Here is a 16,381-nt window from a genome sequence, read left to right on the forward strand (position 1 = left end):
TTCACAATAGCAGAGACTTGGAATCAACGCAAATGCCCATCAATGATAGATTGGATAAAAAAAATGTGGCACATATACACCATGGAATACTATGCAGCCATCAGAAAGGATGAGTTCATATCCTTTGCAGGGACATGGATGAAACTGGAAACCATCATTCTCAGCAAACTGACACAAGAACAGAAAACCAAACACCATATGTTCTTACTCATAAGTGGGTGTTGAACAATGAGAACACATGGACGCAGGGAGGGGAACATCACACACTAGGGCCTGGGGGGTGGGGGTGGGGGCTAGGGGAGGAATAACAGGGGATGGGGGGATTGGGGAGGGATAGCATTAGGAGAAATACCTAATGTAGATGACGGGGTGATGGATGCATCAAACCACCACCATGGCACGTGTATACCTATGTAACAAACCTACATGATCTGCACATGTACCCCAGAACTTAAAGTATAATAAAAAATAAATAAATAAATAAATAATCATTTTTCTTCATTGCCGTGTACTGCTGAGTGCCAGGACACACCAGGTGTCACTGTTGCTTTGTTATTTTGCACCATGATGGCTAATGTGGAAAGCAGGCATGGATGCTGGTGACAGGGCATTCGTGTCGTTCTCTCTGCTTCCCAGGCCGTCATTAGGTTGCCTGCTCCACATTGTGACTCCCTATCCCAATCTCACCTCTATTTCCCTACATATACTCAAGGAAACTTGGCAGAGGATTAGAAACTTTTAAAATGTTTCTCTTGGCTGTTAGTAAATTTGGCACGTTCTATAATTTCTATACAATGTATGCATACAATAGTCTTGCATTCCGTGTTTAATTGTATTTTGTTTGGCCCAGAATATTTTTAAACCATTATCAAAAGTTTCATTGAGAAAAGCAAATTCAGTTAAAAGTTGTTAGAGTTACATGAAATGAATGTAGCATGATTATCCTGGTCGTTTTCTTGAATACTGGTAAGGTTTATACAGCTTTAATTTTAGTTACACAGTGCCATCTATTGGATCTGTGGGGTAAAAACACTTTGGTATTTTAGCTGCTTTCTTTTAATTCCTTACTGTAATTCGTTACTTTCCTAAAACAGAAATACTGTAGCCAGGCTTGGGTACTCATTGTTCTTAATAATATACATGCCAAAACAAAACTACATACAGCCTACAAACTTGGTACAAATTTTCCATGATGGATCTTACTACACTGTGCTTTATTTTCTTTGAGCATCTGTGTTTGTTTTGGAAATACAATCTGTGAATAGCTTAACATCGCCTTTCTAAGCTAAAAAGAGCTTTAAAAAGAGCTCTTGTTGATGATGCTCTCCCAAGTGTTATTTCTACTCAGACCCTGTGTTTTTCATTGCATTTGTGTGTACTTTTTTGTTTACTGTCTTTCTACCCCGCTACACTGTAAGTCCCTCAAAGGTACCTGCAGTACAGATATTAAAGTTACTCAAGAGAATGGCAGGAATACTTGGAAAACTGATAATGTATTCACATAAGACTTTTAAATTTTTTACTAGTGGTATTAGAAGGTATTGGTTGATACATCTTAATGTCTATTTCTTTTGCATGGAAAAGTAATCAAAAGTTATTTTGTTTCTTAATTGTTAGATATCATTTTAGTACTAAGCCTCATTTCTTAGAATGATAGTTTCACTTGTGGTCCAAAATCAACTAGTATTATATATACACAGAAGAGATACATTTTATTCAATTAAAGCACTTTTATTAAAATTAGTATTAACATAGTATTGGGCACACCCCTATTAATCCAAAAATACATGGAAAAGATTCACATTTTTCCTCAACTTCCCTATCACTTTCATGTTGTGTAAGCTTAAGCCATATAGGGCCAGAATCAAACAATAGTCAGGTGAGGTTTTTACAGCCAGTCTCTCTAACCTTTCACTTTTCCACTTAAGAGAAGAACAGAAAAGCAAGGGTAGACAGGGATATACTAGGAGCTAAAGATTAAGTACATTTATAAATAAAATTTTTTAAATCTGAAAATATTTCTGAATTAGATATAATTCCCTTGGTAAGGAAAAAAATAACTTAGGGAATTTTTTTGAAAAGTAGTTTGATTTTTTTAAGCCATACACACCAAGATGGAACTCAAAAGTAAGGTTAGCTATTTATGAGCTCATGTACACTACTGTGGTGCAGATAAGCCGACATCTGGAGAGTGCAAAGGGAAATCTCTGCTGGTTTTCAACATGGCCTGAGAGAGATGAAACAAGCCAGTGTAATTTAGAAGCCCTTGCCCTGTTGCCTGAAAATAAAATGTAAACAGTTAAAAAGCTTTTAACATTCTTTACTGTCACCTCAGTTGTCTGAAAACATTGCTTACCTATCCATCATCTGGTTTCTAAAAAAGTAAAAATTGCAAAAACTCTAAGTGTATTTCATAGCCTAGACCCAGTCATGACTTGACTCCAGTTTCTTGTTAGACATTCATTTTCAGTCCTGCAAGTTTGAATCTGCCAGGACTGGAATGCATAGGTGTTAGTTGCCAACAATTTCACAGTAATTTTAGGCTGGGCCTGGCCTTGAGCAAAATCAGTGATAATAAGGTCAAATTTCCTTCCATTACTTTTGGCTTGTCTAGCAAATAATTGGATCATATTTGGTTTCTAAAATCAGGGGATTTGTTACAGCCTTTGGACTTTTTGAAAATAAAAGGATGAGAAAAGTAGACTTGGCTGAGTGAATGGAAGCTGCAGAATTTCTCCCAATTTTAACTTCTGAAAGCATCCCCTGATCTCAGAGGTTGGAGTTGTGGAACAGAACAGTAACTGGAGTCATAATTGATAATTGCAGTTTTAATTCAGAAGAAGCTACCTGAACAGCACATATTTGTTGTCTTCTACTTCTCATTCTTCTGGCTCTCCATTTATTGTTCTAAGAATCTCTTTTTTTGTACCTGCATGTTTTTGCTTCTCTCTTGGCTCCTCAAATAATTTCTTTTTATTACTACCTGAAGAGAACAGGCATTTGTCACTATATGCCTTCCTAACAAAAAATTTGTCTAAAAGACTGGTTTATGTATCAGATATATGAATTTGTATGTGTGACTATGTATTTAAACAAAATTCCTAGAGTGTTTTAAAAATCCGTTCTGCCTCTCAACTTTTAACCATTAGAGTGTATCAGGATCTCCTGAAAGTCCATTCTCTGTCTTCTAGATCATTTTTACAATAATGCTTTACAATAACTGACCAGGTAGTCTTCAGGAGCTGAAGTCCATCCCATTTACCCAGCTATAACTCTCCTGTCAAAGAACACTCTGTCCTGAGCTGAGTGGTTTTGAGAGAGGAAAGGCTGTTCTGGATAAAACTTTTCCAAGTACTTTGTCCCAGGCACAATGCTGTGCGCTACACATGTATTACTCATCTAATCCTTGACATAGCCCATACCAGTGGGGCACCAGAGCCCGTGCTGTGGATCAGAAGTAATCATAAATAAGAAAATCCAATACATCGTCTGGCTTTCTTGAGTCAAGAGATGGGGAAGAGGGCAGTGCAGAAATAGAGGGGAATGATTTTTTTTTTTAACGTTTAATCCTTTCCCTGATTTTTTTGAGTATTGTGTTAAACCTGTTTTCTTCTGCTCTGAGACCTCCCAACTGATTTCTGTAAACCTCAGCTTTCACGTTGAACATCTGGAAAGGGACAATGGAAACTCTCAGTTTTCTAAGGCTAGAGCAGAAAAGAGCCTGTTGCCCCTACCCCACCAAACTCCTGCTCTTCAGGCCTCCATTCAAAAGCAGTCTGCTTTACTTATATATTTTTCAGTAAAGAAAAATTTAATTGACACGCCAAAGTCTGCAATTCTCAAGTTTATCTTTAAATGTCATCTTTAAGGAGATTTAGAACAGCAATAAGAATCTCTGTGGTTTTCTCCTGAAAGCTGGAAGAGTTGAGAAACAAGGCAGACTTAATGCTGAGCTTTTTTACTTTTAAACTGTAAAAGATGTATCATGGTTTCTATGTATGTTTATGAGGAAGAAGCAATTGAATGATTTATTTTTTTCAGTTCTGGCACAGCATGGCCAGCCACATTGTGAGTATTCTGTGAAACTTTTTTTTTCTAGTAAAGTAGCAGAAAAGGTAGACTTGTCCTCCTTGCGTAAGTAAATAAACATTATTGCATATTTCTTCAAATAGTTGCATTTTTGAAGAAACAGTTGATGTGCTTTGGGGGAACTACGTAGACAGCATATTGCTATGCAAACTAGAACTTTTAAAATCAGATCTAACTCTATTCATAATCTATGAAGAAACAGCAAAATGTGTGACACAAAGTGTCCAGAATGTTTTTAACATAAGCATAATTAGGTATTATTACCATCACTATATATTCTCTTTCCACACACATTTTGGCAAATATGCATACACACATAGACATAAATATACATATATTAATATATCCTTATACATGAAATATACTTAAATTAACTTTTGTTTGGGTATCATGGACAACATTTTATGGCTTTGAATTTATGTGTTAGCAAGAAAGACATCTTTACTGTCCTGGGGCAAAAAGCTAAGAGTTGAGTCCCTTAAAAAGTGCCATTAGGCCAGGCATGGTGGCTTATGCCTGTAATCCAGCACTTTGGGCAGATCACCTGAAGTTGGAAGTTGGAGACCAGCCTGGCCAACATGGTAAAACTTCGTCTCTACTAAAAATACAAAAATTAGCCAGCCCTGGTGGCAGGCACCTATAATCACAACCACTTGGGAGGCTGAGGCAGGAGAATCGCTTGAACCCAGGAGGCAGAGGTTGCAGTGAACCAAGATGACGCCATTGCACTTCAGCTTGGTTGACAGAGTGAGACTCAGTCTCAAAAAAAAAAAAAGTACCACTAGAAGGCTTTCCAAATTATAATACCTAGAAATTCTAATTTTTCTTACTCTCCATAGACTCCCCTTTACTTGGTAAATCACGGCGAGAGTGGACCAGTCAGATGCAATAGGTGCAAGGCCTACATGTGCCCATTTATGCAGTTCATCGAAGGAGGAAGGAGATATCAGTGTGGATTTTGCAACTGTGTGAATGATGGTAAGCAGTGCCCTTAAAAGCTCTTTGTGAAATTCTTTATTAAGTAAAATGCATTATATGTGTTAGTTTAGGAAAAGTATAGATTCTTTTTTCTATATAGCTGTACCTTCTTTATAATTTCTCTGGAAGGAAACCAACTGTAACAGGCTCTATGTGGGAAATTTAAGCCCCTTTTAACCTTAGGTAACTACATGAGCCCCACATGGAAGTTGAAATGTTTCTTATAAAAGAAAACTCAAATGTGGGAGAAACATTTTATTTATTAATCCCCTTCCACCAAGCCTCAGTGGGAAACAAAATAAGATTTTTACATCTTATGATTACAGATGGTAAATTTAGGAGACATTTCCTCTGTTGTCATTCCTCAAGGTTATTCTTGAATATGAGCTCATTGATACTTAGGAAAAGCTTAGGTATAACCAAGGGCTTTAACACACACACACACACACACACACACACACACACACACACACACACACATCACTCTGATGCAAATGTTGGATTGTTTAAGGAGGAAGGAACATTATTAAAAAGAACTTTCCCGTATTCATTATATTTGTTTTATTCCAGTACAAATTCACTGTTGTTGAAGAAAACTGCAAAGTTGCTGAAAGTATTCTCACATTTATTGCATTTATAACATGTCTGTATATTTTTAATTATTTGTTGTTAAATGAGGTACATACTCAGGCTGAGAACACTTGCATATTCATTGACATTTTTTGAACCATGTGATGATTATTAGAATACAAGTTTTCTTCTGTTTCTTATCTTTGTAGACAGGCTTCCCTGCAGGTAATTAAATCTGAAGAGCATATAGCACTCTCTGCTTGTGAACACACGGTTCTGCCCATAGGTACTGGCTACTCCCTAATGACAACTGAGCTGGGGACAGTATTCCTCCTACATCATTGCATTCATGGCTCTGTGAGCATCTCGGCTCTGTGAGCGTTCTCTGTGGGAGAGCACTGCTTGCCTTCTTGTGTCCCTGCCCCCTTGTCTCACACACAGGGCTTTTCTCAACTTAGAGCACCAGAGACTGGCCTTGTGAGTGCCTCTCATGTAGACATTTGGTCAGTTCTTAAACATACCTTGCTGTGGAGTTGAATCATTGACTTCTAGACTGGTTCCAAATTATGGCCTCAGCCTCTTGGGATGTCTTTCTCCTTGTGTTAGCTGTGGTTTCCACTCAGTGCAAATTGGATATCCATTGAGACCAGATTCTGTTTGTCCTCTACTCTTACTTCTCTTTCTAAGGAAGATTTTGTTTCCTCTCTCAACCTGGATGAAATCTGCAACCAAATTCTTGGCTATCATTCAGTCTTGGGACCTGGATTTCTGGAGCCCTGTGACAATTCATTTCTCTGTGCTTTAGTTTTAGAGGAAAAAATCCTGAGAAGGGACAGAGGCTTCTCCCAAAGCATTTGGACACAGTGCTCCACCGAGCCCACCAGTTCCTCAGATGTCTTCACCCAAGCCCCCAGCTTTCTTAGGAAGGTGACCAAAATCCTCCCCAGCATGAAGAGCAGCAAGGATCTTCAGTTTGCTGTGTCTCTTTGGCCTCCTACCCAAAGTGTCGGCTCAGAGCCTTAAAAGGCCCAGCCACTTCCCGGAAGAGAAAAACGACTCAGAATTCTTGTGTCTCAGCACAGCAGATTATGTTCCCTCAGGTATCCACTCCTAGGAAGCTGCCATGTTTATTTTCCAATATAATTATTCATACTAGGCTTAAATATTTGTCTCTACAAGGAAGCCAGACTCCCATAAATGTATGCTGACCCCTACATTGTTCATTTAGGTTTAACAAAGACAGAGGTTTGTTGGAGTTAGAAGGAAGCCAGAAGGCTTGGTTTCAAGGTTCCACTCTTATTTACTTGAAGAGTGTCCAGATATTGCCTAGTGGGGAGCATGTGTGGTCAGAGGCATCCGGCAAGACAGGGCAAAGGGTAGTGCATGATTAATGGGATGACTTGAATTTTGGCTTACAAAAGATGACAGACAATATTAAATGCTAATGAATATAAAAAAAATTAAAGGAAAAAAATTTCACATAATACCTTTCTGCAGCATCCTCCACCTCATCTAAATGTAACAAAACAGCAATTTAAGACCCTCAAAGTTTACTTACCTCAGCTGAGCCTGTCAGTTTCTACTTCTATAATCTTTTCAAGAAGTTGAAATTTCTGAATTCAGAGATCTTTATGTGCATAAGAACCTTATAAAACTTTAAAAGTAATGGTTGTGATACAGTAACAATGTAGAAAAATCAAGCCTCAATGGGTTTTTTAAAAAAGTACAACATCAAAAAGCAGTCTCGTTATTATGTCAGTTTCACAGTCAAAAATATATAATGCTGAATTGTTGGTTTAAAAACAAGAAGCATTACTTGGATGGTTTTTACAAATGGTAATGTTGTTCTTTATAAAAAGCTTAAAACCAGATCATTGGTAGTTTTTCTAAATACTTTTATTGGCAGTGGTTTAGTAGCCAGCCCTATTAATCTTAAGGCAACAGGAGTCCGTTTTTACAGAGATACCAGGCCATATTTGTCCAAGTGTTCAGTATGTGACTCATAAGTGTTCCTGTGCTATTGGATGACTTCCAGATCTTTGCCAGAACTAACCTTCTTAGACATTTGAATCAAATTAAAGTTCCTTAGCTGAGATCTAAGTGGTGTAGTCTTTCCCTAATACAGTAATCCTCTCCACTCTTAAGCCCAAACATTAAAAGATTACCATGCAAACTCCCCGTGGGTGAAGACATCTCTTAATTAAAGCATAATAAATATTGTAGTTCATAGTATAGTTAAAATAATGAATGTTTATTTCTGTTAGGTATATTAAAAATTCAAATAGTTAGAAAAGTGGAATTCTTTTTAAAAGAGAAAATAAAATGTGGACAATTAAATTTGGGTTGTGACAACTTAAAAACACCAGTACTTTTATATCCTGTTTTTCTAGGATGTTCTAAATCATAAATGTTCCTTGTCATCAATAACTTGTAGAAGAGGAACCCTCCTCCTTTCCAAGACATGTTTTTAAAATAGAACATATTTAAGTTATACTACATTCCAGCTTTAAAATACATTTTTCCTGATACTAACTCCTTTCCTCCCGTAATAAATTTTGAGAACTTATTAAATTGTCTGTGTTTATAAATACAAAATATTTTCTTTCCTATTTTGTTTTTATTAGTTCCACCGTTCTACTTCCAACATCTGGACCACGTTGGAAGAAGACTAGACCACTATGAGAAACCAGAGTTATCTCTAGGATCTTATGAATATGTTGCCACTTTGGATTATTGCAGAGTAAGTGTTCCCAGAACTCCAAGGGTTTATGCATCAGTGTCAGATTCAAGTGAATAACTTTCCTATGTAAAGAACTGACTCTTGATTCACAAACAAAGCATTTTGGTGGTACCAAAATGCTGATAGTGGTGGTACCATTTCACCACATACTCCTAACTGCTGTTAACTGAAGAAGAATCATATGCAAACACTTAATTTTTAAATTAAATGTAAGAAAGCCATTGTAACTAATGATGGAAAATTTATTTGCTGATCTTTGCAACCATAATATAAATCTAACCATACTCTCAGTTTCTAGTTCTCTGCCAAAAAACTGAAATGTGGTGTCAGAAATAGAAAACAATAATTTTTATGTCCCTGACAGACAGAATATACCTGGTTCTTAATGCAGCAGTTTCATACATTGCCTCTGCCCCCTTTATTTTGTAAAGAGTCTCAGAAAAACTTCCCTTCAAAGAGAAAAGCTCAACAAAATGGTTAGTAGGACTGTTGACGTGTTTCTGCACTTCTCTTCACTCCAGTTGCTACCACAGTGATTTGGGCTCTCAGAATCCCTCTTACACTATCTCAGCAGCCTGAGATCCTGGCCTTTGATTCTACTGCTCTGTAATGTGATCATGAGACACCGCCTGTACACTCACTGCCTCCCATAAACCTCTATTGGTTATTTCTTTTCTAAAAACATAAATTAAAAAAAAAATAGCTTTCTTTATAAGGCCATTAAGCGTTGGACCCCAAACTATCACCTCAGCTGTATCTTCAGTTGTACAAAACTTTTCACCTCATACTCTGAATTCAGCCCCTTTGACAACTCCATGCCTTTATACCAGATGTTCATTTGACCAGAATATCTTTTCATTTTCCTGTCACATCTATACAGATCCCAACTGGCAAACCCTACCCTATTTATTCTGTAATGCCTGGCTGAAATTTTATTGCGTGTTGGCATATGCAACTTTCTCTGTCTTTATGATGGTAATTATTTATTATAGCTTCTGTTTTTTCACAGAATTTGGTCTACATCTCTCTATTAGCATTTATCCCCTTGGAATTTAAATCTTATTGCATGTCTGCCATCTTTACAGATTCTGATACACTAGTCATCTTTATGACATTTACCACACTATCTGGCACAGGATAGGTAGTTGGTCAGTGTATCTGGAATGAATAAATGAATGAATTTGCGAGTATTACTATTGCCAGGACTATCCATTTTCCTTGTCCAGTGTCACAATGACACTATATGGGTACCTTGCAGGGCTTTAAAATTCTTCACTGATTTGAAAATCTCGTTTTCTTGGGTATCATTCAGATTTCAGCACATATTTGAAGCAGCATGTGTGGACTTGAAGAAACAGGATCATTCTGACTTATTTTCTTGTTTTCTCTTCTAAAAATGAATGTCTACTAATGCCCAATTCCCAGAAAACAACTTCTGACCCACAAATTTCTTTTATAGATGTTTGCAAGGGCAGAAGTCATGTGGAGCAGTCATGTATTGAGTATAGATGACAATGAACATTTTTTCTAAACAGATTTTTTTTTCCATTGACTGACTCTTAAAATTTTTAAAATTAACATAACTTACTGCATTTGTTTTACTGCTTTATATAATTATTTTGCACTGTATCACATAGAACTAGTTGTTAAAGAAAACATAATGCTTTATTAGTTTAAAATGTTGCAACATCTGAACATACTTGGGGAAATCTAGGAATATTTTTGGTACAAATGCTTTATTTTTAGGCAAGAAGCATGTCCTAAAATACAATGACTTTTGGACAGCATATGTTCCTAACTGCTATTAACTGAAGGACAATCATTAGGCAACACACAAATATTTAATGTTTTAATTGAATATAAGAAAGCCATTGTAACTAAGGATGGAAAATTTATTCGCTCATCTTTGAAACCATAGTATAAACCTGACCATACTCTCAGTCGCCAGTTCTCCGCCAAAAAAAGTGACATGATCTTGATTGTATGCTTTTTCAGTAGAAACTTAGGCAGAGAGTCAAATCTGTTTCTGGGAACAAAAGTCTTAGTATCTTCAAACTCTGTAAACTCTGTTATCTGGAAATATTCCAGAAGTCTAATTGATGGGAAATCTCTCCCAGTCAGGCAAGGAACCAAACAAAAATTGTACATTTTGAAGAGCTTTTTGTAAGCATAATCTTGCTTTTATTATTCCAAGTAGAGTTCATAATAAATATGCTGTAAACATCCTCAAATTTAATTATAATTTAAAATGTAAATAAAGTATAATAATGAGTTGGCTTAGCTACTCAGACAATGAAAAAGCTTGTTTAATTTGTACTTGTATTTTTTATACCATGCACTTGGAAAGAGGAATTACAAAATCACATTTTCCTTTTCATCATGGCTTATCTTAATGATGATTTTAGATAGTAAAATTGACAATTGTTGAACATTTACCATGTGTCAAGCTGTAGGCTAAATTCTTTTTATGTATTGGATCATTTAGTCCTCATGGTGAACCCATGTGGTGCATACCATCATTATTAGAGGAAACTGAGGCTTAGAGAATGCCTAAATGCCAGCTTCATATGCATCCAGGAAATGATGGCGCCAGACTGAAAACCGTATCTGTGTGACCACAGAAGCCCTATTCTCTATCAATACACTGTGTATATATGAGCAAGTATTAACACAATCATCCTGGAGTTGCCTTGGTAAAAAAAAAAAAAAAAAAAAAAAAAAAAGGCCTCAGTTTTGTCACATAATTGGGAGTTTATAATTTATAAGTTTATGGAATATATCTGCATGTAAAGTATACTTGAAATGTAAAACCTCCTTCCAAGTCAGCTTTTATTTTTCCTGAACAAAAATGTAGTTTCTTCACTTAATTGTAATTCACTTTGACATTACCAGATGCATAACATTTCTAAGGTACTTGTCTATGTGCTGTAAGGGATAACAAAATTAGCAAGATGATAAACCTGCTCTCAATGTACTTACCATGTGTAGACCTGATAAGAAATGCATATAATTTTGGTATAAACTCAAATATTATAAACCCTGTAAGAATAGAATAATTATAGTACCATAAGAAAACAGGATTGGGAAGGCTTCATAGAAAAGGTGACATTTAAGCAGGTTAAACTATGAGCCTGGAGAGGGGAACTAGAACAGTGAACAGACACAGTTTCACAAATATATTGACAATTTATTCAGATATCTTTAGGGGCTAGGCAGACATTGTAGATGAAGTGATGTGGCCCACAATAATTAGAGAGTCTATTATCCCTTCCCTCAAAACATATTTAAATTCAAATATTTTTTTGAAACACTCTGCCAAACAAAACACTTTTCCAGACAAATTTTTGGCTTAGGCCCACTAGTCTGTGACTTCTGGACAGGAGATGTTTTGGAAATGTCAACCACTTAAGTTGTTGGGAAAATGTGTATTGGGAATAATGGGAAGTTGTTTTGAGGACACAGTCTATCTTTTTATTTTCTCCTGGGTACAGCATCCTATCTTTTATTTCCTACGTATTTATACATATTTTTAAAATGAGTATCATGGTAGGTCTTCAATGCCAGGCATTGAAGAATTTATGTTAATTCAGTAGGCCATGAGGACAATTAAAGGTGAAGATGAATTTGTTTCCATTCATTCATCCATGCATTCACTCACTCAGTCAACAGTTAACAAGCATTCTTTGTGGTGCCATGCTCTGTGCTAGGCTCTAAGGACTCAGTAAACTTCCTGTTCTCAGAGAAGGTAGCATTGTGGTCTGTATTGAGCATCAGATAGTTTATTCTGACTGCAGTTTATATAATGAGAGGAGAGATTAGAGGCAAGGGTGCATTAGAAATTAATGTAGCTGTCCAACTAAGAGAAAATGAGGGTAGTATGATAATTCCTCAAAAAATTAAAAATAGAATTACCATACGACTTAGCAATTTCACTTCTGGGTATATACCCAAAATAATTGAAAGCAGAGTCTCAAAAAGACATTCACATATCCATGTTCATAGCAGCAGTATTCACAATAGCCAAAAAGAGGAAGCAACCAAGTGTCTATCGACAGAAGAATGGAAAAGCAAAATGTGCTATATATGTATAATGGAATATTATTCAGCCTCAAAAAGCAAGGGAAGTCTGACCTATGCTACAACATGGATGAATGTTGAAGATGTTATGCTAAGTAAAATAAGCCAGCCACAAAAGGGATAAATATGGAATGATTCTGTATGTGGTATGTACAGTAGTCAAATTCATAGAGACAGAACATAGGATGGTGATTGCCAGGTGCAGGAGAGAGGAAACAGATTGTTTAATGGTACAGTTTCAGTTTTACAAGCTGAAAAGCATTCTGTGATGGATGGTGGTAATGGTTGCACAGCAATATGAGTGCACTTAATGGCACTGAACTGTACACTTGAAAGGGTTAAGATGGCAGTTTTTATGTTTACTTTTCCACAGTTAAAAATAATAGAAAAAGAGAGAAATTGAGAATCTAAATTTGGCTCCTGGAACTAGGAGAGCCACATGGGCCTTCACAATTAATTGGCTGTATAATCTAAATGAGGTGGACAAGTCCATGGAGACAGTGAGATTTCAAGCCCAGATTATTTTAGCTAATTGTGTTTTTTAAGTAAGTTTCTTATAGGAAAGACAAATACAGTGGGGAAAATGTTGTCATAATCTCTAAAATTTTGAGTCTAAGGTGCTGGTAGAACTTTTATGTGGATGTGTGCTATAGTTAATTGGAATGGTGGTCTTAAGCCCAAAAGGGACCACAGTAAGAGAGAATTTGAAGAGTTGCCTATATAGAGGTGCTGGCTAAAACTGAGCAAATGAATGAGATTTCTGTGATGGACATGGGTGGGAGGAGAGAAGTTAGATAAAGATGAGAAAATGAAAAACTGAAACAACAGTTAGAGAACTGGGAGAGGAAATGATGCTTCAGTTCCTTGACAGCCAAGAGAGCCAAAGTGGTCTGCTGTGCCTAAAATTGCAAAGAGAGAAGAGATCTAGGATGAGAGCTGGATTTTATTTCAAGTCACTGTAGTTTGCAATCTAGATAGCTTAGTCACCTGTAACAGAGCAGTTTTAGTAAGATGGCATGGAAAACCAGTGTTTTATCGAGTACATACATGTTAAGCTTGTTGGACAAAGCCAGCTGGATTGAATGGGTAGAGTAATAGATTAAGGAAGGTAATGATGAAGCCATGACAGTCATCTAGGCATGAGATGACAAGCTTTCAGATGGTTAAGAGTAGGGATGGGCCAAAACATCATTTAAGAATCATTCTGAAAAATGAAAACGATGGGACTCAGTTATTGAAGGAAAAGGAACAGCCAAATCTAATTTCTTGCTTTCAAGCCTTTGAGTTGGCATGTGGTGATGTTATTGATAGAGACAGAGAAATGGGAAGAGAATGTGATTTAGAGGAATGATGAATTAATTTTGAGTATATCAAAACAAGTTATAGTGAAGCATTTCTGTAGAAATGTGCAAATTGGAGATATGGAAAATATTCCATAAGGAATTGGTAATGCTGAATTTAGAAGAGATTACAAGAATGGCACAGCACACTTGGGTTTTTCACAAAGAGGTTTTGGCTTAATTAATGGAAATGCTTATTATTTTCATCCATTATAGATCGGCGTAAGTCTATGTTGTGAATTAAAGTAGGTGTAAATCAAGAATGATTTGCAATAAAAAATTATTCACAGAGAAAGCAGAATTTCTTCATTTCTTTGTTGGTCTGATTTTGGCAAGGGGATGAAATTTTCAGGATGATGATTTGTAAGTCCTATAATTGGTTTTTATTTAAAATGAAGGATTTTATTTTAAAAAGTTATATCTAGCCTTGTAGTAGATATAGAATGAATCAGTAAGATAATTTACAGACATTGTCATCTAATTTTAAAATAATTAAAATACAATTTTAGAAATTTTTGTGATTTATCATAAAGTTAAAAATCACGTTGGTCTTAATTCTTCCCTAGTGTAGGTCACTAAAGTTGTTTCCCTGTGGCTCTTTTTTCTAAATATTTTGTAAGATGCAACTGAAGGATCACTTCCTAAAAGCTGTTTGAACACCAGCCAGAAAGGGACCAACAATTAAAAAACATTTTCATAGCAGCTGCTTTATGTCACAGTGATTGTTTTAAACAGATAAAGAAAAGGCCCAACATTCTGTGTTACCACAAATGTGTAAGAAATTAGGTGAGGACTTAACAATATAGTACAGTTTTTAGAAGCATACAGTTATATTTTCATAAACAATTTTATATCTTTTAAGCAGAAAGAGCTAATAGAAGAGAGTCTAAAATAGTGACATCCAAATTAATGAAGTTTTATTACAGTTTCAAAAACAAACACTATTATATGTACTCTTTTTAAGCATAATTTGTTAGTGTGCCAAACATATTTTGACCTAAGGCAGAGTGTTACAAGCAAGTCTGGCCATAATACTGTACTGTCCCTTCAGCAACTGTAGTAATAAAACTTTGCAAAAGTGAACCTTCTGTGCTAGATGTCATAATAATGTCTAATTCAGTACTGACCCAGGTCATACCCTGGAAAATAAACAAATTCTTTCATCTTTTTAATGGTATCTGAAACCAGATGCTCTAGATATTCTAGAAAAATGATTTAATTCCACAGATGGTATGTCCTAAAAATTAAATGAAACATCTGATAACTTTCAAGGATTTCTAATGAGTATCAACATTTTATTATGCAATGTATTTACTTTCTATCTATTTATGTGATGTGTTTGCTTTCCTGTAGAAGAATAAGCCTCCCAACCCACCAGCCTTCATCTTCATGATTGATGTTTCATATAGTAACATAAAGAATGGACTTGTCAAGCTCATATGTGAAGAACTGAAGACCGTGCTGGAAAAACTTCCAAAGTAAGGGAACCGTCATTCTCTTTACAACTTATACATTATTGCCCAATTAATTTATTGGCCAGAAGATAAGTGCTGAATGACCAATTGATATTTTTTGCTAATGAGGATGTAGGGTAATTAGTCATAAATCAAACAGCACCATTGTTTTGAGTTCTTAAAAAGTTAGAGTGATCTTTTGTACGAAGCAAAAGAAACAAACTGATAAAAAAAAATGCTACAGTAAAAAACATTCAAAGTACATTATAAATTCTAAGAAGAATCCCAACAGTGTGATGGGAAAGACTTTGGATGTGTTACTCACTTTTCGAAGCATGAGGAAAACTAGTAGTTGGAGCTACTAGTAGAGGAAACTAGTAGTTGCTGAGCATGGCAGAGTTCGAAGGGATGACAGGAAACTGAACTGTTGTCTTATGGCAGAGATGGTAGATGTTTAGGCAATTTCCTTTTGCCCTTATGATAAGCTGTCCAACCCATTTGCAGCTTTACTGCCTCTGTGTCCTGTAACTTAACAGCACGAGGTGCATCACATTCCTTGCCATTGCAGGAGGGCAGCAAGGAAAGATGGACAACTAATTCTAATCATTAATAGATGAACATACCCTAGACCTTAGTCAAGACTTAAGACTGTGCTTTAAAAAGGCTGTTTGGCATATTACCTTCTGTAGAGGAGAGAAGTAAATCAAACTGATGACAATCTTACCATAAGAAATATAAAGTTACACACACACACAGCCCAAAACAAATTTCAGGGGAGAAAAAACAACCAGATGTGTTTTAAAAGATAAAGAGGAAACAAATTGTATGTTGGTGTGAATAAAAGCTTTTAAGAGAGATATTTGGAAACTAGTAGGGAATAACTAGCAGTATCCTTTTTTCTCTCTCTCTTACTGCCTCTAAATCAAACATGGCTATTTTTAAATTATCATATTGTAAAAACTAGTTGTTTAGGATGGGGAATAACATCTAAGGTGATTCATGCGCAGGGAGAAAGCCATCCTTCATGTGAGGAAACATGAACAAGCTAGAAAATGTTGTCTGTAACCTAGTCCCTGCACGTCCCACCCCCTCCCTGTCTCCCTGAATATCGACAGTCTTTGTTCTGGATAGGG

The 16,381-nt window shown here is 36.1% G+C and overlaps 1 protein-coding gene across 5 annotated transcripts in view; it reads left to right on the top strand.

Annotated features, from left to right (window-relative positions):
* The window catches only part of SEC24D (SEC24 homolog D, COPII coat complex component), a 101,802-nt gene that overhangs the window by 51,790 nt on the left and 33,631 nt on the right, over positions 1-16,381 (top strand). For all 5 annotated transcript variants that reach the window (XM_032292452.1, XM_032292455.1, XM_032292453.1 and 2 more), the window contains 3 exons: positions 4,929-5,067; positions 8,262-8,377; positions 15,148-15,272. In XM_032292452.1, the coding sequence (XP_032148343.1) occupies positions 4,929-5,067; positions 8,262-8,377; positions 15,148-15,272 (380 nt within the window). The remainder of the gene's footprint in view (positions 1-4,928; positions 5,068-8,261; positions 8,378-15,147; positions 15,273-16,381) is intronic.

Source organism: Sapajus apella, unplaced genomic scaffold (assembly GCF_009761245.1).
Source record: "Sapajus apella isolate SASKATOON/1434 unplaced genomic scaffold, GSC_monkey_1.0 scaffold27, whole genome shotgun sequence".
Taxonomy (NCBI): Eukaryota; Metazoa; Chordata; class Mammalia; order Primates; family Cebidae; genus Sapajus; species Sapajus apella.